Source organism: Alosa sapidissima, chromosome 10, assembly GCF_018492685.1.
Source record: "Alosa sapidissima isolate fAloSap1 chromosome 10, fAloSap1.pri, whole genome shotgun sequence".
Lineage (NCBI taxonomy): Eukaryota > Metazoa > Chordata > Actinopteri > Clupeiformes > Clupeidae > Alosa > Alosa sapidissima.
This window is the reverse complement of record NC_055966.1, coordinates 34,638,316-34,645,815: the sequence shown is the minus strand read 5'-3', so window position 1 is coordinate 34,645,815 and position 7,500 is coordinate 34,638,316. Positions and strand designations below refer to the sequence as shown.

The 7,500-nt window shown below is 44.2% G+C and overlaps 1 protein-coding gene across 4 annotated transcripts in view; it reads right to left on the bottom strand.

Moving 5' to 3' along the window:
- Positions 1-7,500, bottom strand: part of rundc3b (RUN domain containing 3b) — a 17,813-nt gene that overhangs the window by 5,570 nt on the left and 4,743 nt on the right. For 2 of the 4 annotated variants that reach the window (XM_042105697.1, XM_042105698.1), the window contains exons 2-5: positions 4,870-4,985; positions 3,491-3,624; positions 727-812; positions 188-277 (exon numbers count right to left, since the gene is read on the bottom strand). In XM_042105697.1, coding sequence (XP_041961631.1) covers positions 188-277; positions 727-812; positions 3,491-3,624; positions 4,870-4,985 — 426 coding nt within the window. Of the gene's footprint in view, positions 1-187; positions 278-726; positions 813-3,490; positions 3,625-4,756; positions 4,833-4,869; positions 4,986-7,500 lie in introns of those variants that run through there. The other 2 variants (XM_042105699.1, XM_042105700.1) reach the window with 2 other exon arrangements.

Below are 7,500 nucleotides of genomic sequence, written 5' to 3'. Positions count from 1 at the left end.
ACTTACACATCTATAAATGCAGAACATAACTCACTTCTTCATATTTACAAAAAAAAAAACACTTTATTAAATGGCAGAAAAAAAAGGAAATTGGATTAATCCGCCCTGAGCCATTTGCTTTCTTCCTCAATTCCCCCCCCCCCGGGGCGTGTGCATGCGCTGCTGAGGGGGGGAGAGGGTGCTGTACCTGAAGTCGATGGCATTGAGTCCGATGAGGGTGTCAGCCAGCAGCCCTGCCTCCTCCCCCAACATGATCGCTCCGTCCTCATAAAACCTCCTGAGAGCAGCACAGACGACATGCTCAGCACACACAACCAGAACAGAAACAAAACAAGCAAACTACCAGTTAAAAGTCAATGGTCAATGCAGCTTAACACAAAATACGAACACTTTGAACACACAAAGACTGACACTATAAAACAGGTCAAACGTATATAAAACAAGTAATAGATCAAATCAACTAACAAAATCAACTGGCAACATCTTCAGTCACACAACCCCCCCCCCCCCCGAAAAAAACATCTATGGTATTGATTCCAACCAACTACTCTCAGCTATCCTCCCAGAGTACAATGGGCTTACTGGAGGCCAGTCACATCTTTTCAAAGCCCTATGGCATTGAGTGAGCCAGTTGTGGAAATGACTGCCTTTTGCACCCATAGATTTACAACAGGGTAGTAAATGAGAGGTTTTAGGATGCACATGTAGATCAGAAGCAGAGGAGACCTTGTGGTTTTGAAGTCTCTCAGCCCGGCAGAGATGTACTCAGACAAACGCTTCTCCATTAGAGCCACTCTGATCCAAGCTCTACCCTGGGACACAGAGAGAGAGAGAAAGAGAAAGAGAGAGAGAGGAAGACAGAGGCAGAGATACAGAAAGAGGGAGAGAGGGGTAGAGAGAGAGAAAGAGAGAGAGAGAGATAAAGAGAGGGAGACAGGGGTAGAGATAGAGAGAGGGAGAGAGGGGTAGAGAGAGAGGGAGAGAGAGAGGGAGACAGGGTAGAGACGGAGGGGCAGGGGTAGAGAGAGAGAGGAAAGAGAGAAAGAGAGAAAGAAAGATAGACAAACTCACCCACTGAAGAGAGACTACAGCAGTATGCCAAACTGCCCAAGGCTATTAAATGTATTTGTAAATGAAATCAAAACATGGTCTTCCGAAAAGCTCAAAGCACTGTGTGTGTGTGTGTGTGTGTGTGTGTGTGTTTGTTTGGACTTATGCCACACAGATGGCCTTTGTCTATGGAATTGCTGCTTCAGAGGTGGAAAAATGTGAGAAGTGAAATGTTCATGAAGGCTGAAGGTGATGTTGGGGATTTTTTTCTCTGTTCTCTGTTATCCAGGCTACTAGTAATGCTAATGATGTTGTGCCACAAAGGAGTGCCTTTATGGATCCCGGGTACAACAAGCTGTGTTTTTTTGTGACTGCCACCAGCCATTTGTGCATTGCTGTTTTATCTTTATCTTATCATAAGGAATTCAACACTTTTCCTGGCTGACCCTGTGTTTCAGTAAGGTGGTAAGGTATGAGGTGTTAGTGCAAATAAGTCCAACAGTGCAACAGTGCAGGGATAAAGTCTAGAGACCAGCATTAATATAAGAGACCAGCATTAAATATGGACAATATAAGAGAAAAAGTAAGAAAGTAATATAATAATTATAATATAATTATATGTACAGAGTTTATAATATAATTATATGTCAGGGGTTGTGCTAATTATAACATAACTAGATGTACCGCAGAGCGGTACAAAATATGACCGCCGCCCAGTCCAGCAATTTTTTTCCACAAAAAGAAATCACTAAACTTTCTCACTAAATTGCATTATTCACACTCAATTCTCACTGGTATCTGCTAGACAACAAGTACCAAAACATGATTAGTTCATAGATTTCACATGTAAAATTCATTTTATACAACCCCACCTCCATCTTGCCTGTTCATAATTCTGAGAAATTCTTGATTGTTTGTGTTATGTTTATGTTATGTGTGTGGGTGTGTGTGTGTGTGTGTGTGTGTGTGTGTGTGTGTGTGTGTGTGTGTGTGTGTGTGTGTGTGTGTTGTGTGTGTGCGTGCTTGTGTGTGTGCCTGCGTATGTGCCTGTGCATGCAAGCGTACATATGTCTACTGTGTGAGTATGTGTCATACGTATGATTACTGTGAATGTATGTGTGTGTGTGTGTGTATCTGTTTGTGCACATGTGTGCACATGAAATGGGTTAACATGACCCCTGGAGGCAAACATACGGGAAAAAATGGTCATCCTAGGCCCTACAGTTCTCAAGATATTCACAGAGAACTGTGTCTTTCCTACCCTCCTTTCGGGGGGTCCAGTCCAGCGGGGGGGCTACAGATCAAAACGAAAAATGACGGTTCCATGCTATCCATGTGGGGGTACATGCCCACCAAGTTTTGTGTACCCCGGTCTTTCAGTGTCCCGGGAATCCTTGTTGATGTACGTCACTAAATGTACACATAAATTATTTTATTGTAAGGCCCCCCATGAACGAAAGTACACAAAACTTGGCATGCATTCGGAGGGTGTCATAATGATCCTACACTTTTAATTTCGTGCAGTTTTGACCTTGTCAGCCAGAGATATTGTGATGAAAACACCTTTTTTGCTTTTTAATTTTTAACTAGGTGGCGCTATACATGAAATAAGTGGTAATGGGATCGGTGTACATGCCCCCTTAAGAACAACATACATAAAAAAGGTGGACCTCCTAGGCCCTACGGTTCTCGAGATATTCACAGAAAACTGTCTCCGGCCACCTACAGGCCAGTTGGTGTATAGTAACATAAATTAATTTATTGTGTGGCCCCCCATGAACGGAATTCCACAAAACTTGGCGTGCATATAGAGGGTGTCATAATGATCCTACACTTCCAATTTCGTGCAGTTTTGACTATGTTAGGTCACAGATACCTTCAATTTACCTACTTTTTTGTGTTTAACTAGGTGGCGCTATACATGAAATGAGTGGTTATGGAATGGGTTGACATGGCCCCTTGAGATCAACATACAAAAAAAAATGGTCCTCCTAAACCCTACGGTTTTCGAGATATTCACAGAAAACTGTGTCTGCCCTACCCTCCTTTCGGGGGGTCCAGTCCAGCTGGGGGGCTACAGATCAAAACGAAAAACGATGGTTCCATGCTATCCATGTGGGGTTACATGCCCACCAAGTTTCGTGTACCCCGGTCTTTCAGTGTCCCGGGAATCATTGACGGAAATTTGGGCATGCGAAAAAAAAAAGAAAAAAAAAATCTGACTAAACCTATTCGCTGCGCGGCGGTCATAATTATATGGACAATATAAGAGAAAAAATGTAAACATAGTAATATAAGAATTATAGCAGCAGTGCATGGATAGGTTTGAAGTGATACAGTATGTGTATGTGTATGTGCATGTGTGTGGTTTTGTGTGTGTGTGTGTGTGTGTGTGTGTGTGTATGTGTGTGTGTGTGTGTGTGTGTGTGTGTATGTTTACCTTGGCTCTGGAGCTGCGTACGTTCTCCATGCTCTCAATGCTGTGGATGCAGGAATGGGGGACTTTACTGCAGGCCAGTCGAACGTAGTCCCAGAAACTCCTGGCACTCTCATATCCAAACCAGCTCAGTTGCCCTGGGAGGACAGAGATAGAGAGGCAGAGCAAGAAAATGACTCAGATCACTGAAGCATAATGCAAGAGAGATACATTGTGTGCCTTTTTATATATGAGTGTCATTAAAGTAAGTAAGTATATATACTCTTTTGATCCCGTGAGGGAAATTTGGATTGGAAATTTGCATTTATCCCAATCCGTGAATTAGTGAAACACACTCAGCACACAGTGAGGTGAAGCACACACTAATCCCAGCGCAGTGAGCTGCCTGCTACAGCGGCGCTCGGGGAGCAGTGAGGGGTTACAGTAGGTGCCTTGCTCAAGGGCACTTCAGCCGTGCTTACTGGTCAGGGCTCGAACCGGCTACCGTCTGGTTACAAGTCCAAAGCGCTAACCAGTAGGCCACGGCTGCCCTATGGTACCCTATGTACGTTTTTTACCTTAATATATCACAGCTTCAAAGTAATTTTGATGGCAAACAAACTTGTAATGAGGAGAACCATGGCAATGAATAAGCTGGCAGCGCCCCTCATGTGGAAATCATCCCCCTAATCATCCCCCACTGTAATTGGCTCATTCACTCCCTCACTCTCCACCTCAAGCTGGCGTGTGGTGAGCGTTCTGCCGCATAATGGCTGCTGTGCATCACCCAGGTGGGTGCTACACATTGGTGGTGGTTACTAGTGAGGTCCCCCCTTCCATGTGACGCGCTTTAAGTGTTGAGAAAAGCGCTCTATAAATGTAATGTGTTGTTGTTGTTGTTGTTGTTGTCGTTGTTGTTGTTGTTGGAAAACCAGCCTTACAAATTGGCTGACGGCAAGTTGGAGACATTTCGCGAGAATCATGAAACATTAGATTCTCATTAGACAGGGTTAGATTCACATTAGACAGGGTCAGTAGATACAGCTCTTTAGAGATGGTCTTGGCCTATTGATAGTCCTTCAGCTCCAAAACAAATGCACATGTGCAGTACCCAGGGGAGAGGGCTCAAGCCGTGAGAAGTACGGCAAAGTAAAATATTCCGCAACTCTAGGGGAATTGCCAAAATACCCCAAACTGCATTGGATACACTACTTAAAATACTCAAATTTACCTGATGATTTACTCATTACATCAGCAAAGTATAGCAGTGGGAATCATAGTGTAACTTACAAAACAATCCCAATATGTTGCCCATGACAACGATGTTATCACAATACAGCGATTCTGTGAGAGCATGATCGGTTCAGTCCCTAGACATCATCTCCCCGAGAGTCTTTGCTGACCTTTGAGCCGATGACTGAGGATCTGCTCAAGGATGGACACAAAGTTGGTGAATTCGGGAGACAAGTCATCCACAGTGTCAAAGCACGAGCGGTCAATCATTGTCTTCACAGAGAACCTACGGAGGAGACAAACAAGCTCAAATAGCAGTTCATACTTTTCTGGTCAAATACTACCAGTACCACTGGTCAACTATCAACTCGCATTCAGTTTATTCAGATTTTTATAAAGTGTGTTAAGTCATGCATCAATGACTAAACATAGAATATGGAACAACATAAATGTGACAGAAGTGTGAAATGTAGGAAAAACATTTCCCGATCTTAAACCAACTGTGAACAATGAACACAACAGCTTGTCACTACTACTCAGTACAGCTTGTGTGTGTGTGTGTGTGTGTGTGCACATGCGCGTGTGCATATGTGTGTGTGTGTGTGTGTGCACATGTGCATATGTGTGTGTGTGTGTGTACAGTATGTGTGTGAGTGCATGTGCGCGCGTGTGCATATGTGTGTGTGTGTGTGTGTGTGAGTGTGTGTGCACATGCGCGTGTGCATATGTGTGTGTGTGTGTCTGTGCATGTGCGCGTGTGCATATGTGTGTGTGTGTCTAAGTGAGACAGCGCATGTGTTCCTATTGTGAATGATTAGTGATCATATCATCGTTCATTATTTCTGATTCTGAAATCCTGATTTGTCACTCCAGAAACTCGTGTTGGAACTCATTTTAACGCTGGAGAGAAAAGCAACGAGAGAAAGAAAGAGAGGAAGAAGAGGAGGAGGAAGAAGAAAAGAGAGGGGGAGCATGGTGACACAGCGAGGGCGAGGGGAAACGAGGTGTAAGAATGGGACGCTGCAGGTGCTGATGTAAACAGGTGTTGCCAGGCGAGGTCAGCGCGGAGCCTATCTGGACTGGTCAAAAACAAGACTAATATCCTCCACCCTCTCCTTTAAGAACACTGTTTACACACACACACACACACACACACTCTCTCCTTTAAGAACACTGTTTACACACACACACACACCCTCTCTCTCTCTCTCACACACACACACACAAACACCCACACACCCTCTCCTTTAAGAACACTGTTTACACACACACACACAGTTTCAGGGAAGTGTGCTCAGTGTCTGAGTGTGTGCATGTGTGTGTGTGTGTGTGTGAGAGAGAGAGAGAGACATCAAATGATGAGGACAGGAGGACTACCCGTTGTGGGGGAAAAAGAGTAGAATAATACATTTTCTTTCTAGCTTACTTTTTCTTTTTTTTCTCTCTGCTTTCATCTCCTTTCTCTCATTCTGAAATAAGACTTTGTGTCCTCTGTTCTTTCAAGGGACTCATCATCAGATTCTGATGTCAGATCGAGCTGTCTTTCTCCCTGACTGTTCCCCGCTGATGAAATAATGGCTATTTGTTCCACTCCTTCAATAAAACACCCACATATTATGCAGCTATTTAGCGAAAATGTCGCCTCTTCTTCTCCTCTTAGAGATTACTCACTCCATCATTCTTCTGACACAAGAAATCCAGCCAAAGTTAAAACCTGGCACTGTCAACTCACACAGTGGCAAAGACTCACTCTGGGAGAGACGGGGAGCGGCTCGGTTTTCGACCCGGCTCTTGTATCTGAGTCACCGCCTGGCCAACACACGGCGGGAAAGCAATGAGCAGTTCTGAAGCCATCCCCGCCCTGATTAGAGCCGGCCTGGAGATAACGTGATAAAGACATTCGTGCTTTTTCTCCTTTGCGCTGGCCCTAAGGAACAGCTAAATGTGACCGGCAATTTAAAATAAGGAGAGAGTGTGCAACTCCAAACAATAATAGGTCCTAATTACATACTGAGTAAGTAATGGTTGTGCTTGTGATTTACATCATTAGCAGATGAAGGAAGTGTGTGTGTGTGTGTGTGTGTGTGTCTGTCATGCTAAGTGCCCTGTGGTTTTCTGACATTAGCGAGCATTAAGAGTGGCATCATGCCAGCACCACTAACAACTTCAAACATGGCCATGCAGCGTTGCTCACATCCTCTGCCACCCACAGAGGGTCTGTGCACACCAGTCAAAACTACACACTCACTATAACTAAAGGCCAGCTAAAACAAGCATTGGGACATAAACATTGTATCACTCAAGATAATATGCCTTCAGCTCATTTATGTTGGTCCATTTAATGAGCAAAGTTCGGACAAGCCCTCAGAATGATTGACACCCATCACTCATCCATTTCTACTTCTGTGAGATTTAAAACCTCCTACCTTTCCACTACGTCACCCGTGTAGCATAGCCTCCCACCTTCTCCTCCATTTCACTCATAGCTCTAAACCAGTGTGGTCCGGGGACCACTGGAGGTCCGCAAGCTATCCCAAGTGGTCCGCGAGCAGACGTGGTAAAATATAATATAGATGAGTTGTTTGCAATATTGAACCAACTTGTATGTAAATCCAAACAGTTTTGCAACACTGTCTATGTATGCCAGTTTAAATCATCTTCGTCTGAAAAAGTTTGAGAAACACTGCTCTAAACTCACATTACGCTTTATCTATAATATGGGGGCAATGTCCACTATAGGCATCCTAGTCAGGACCACGACTAGCTACCAAGCCAGTCAGGACCACGGCTAGCTACCAAGC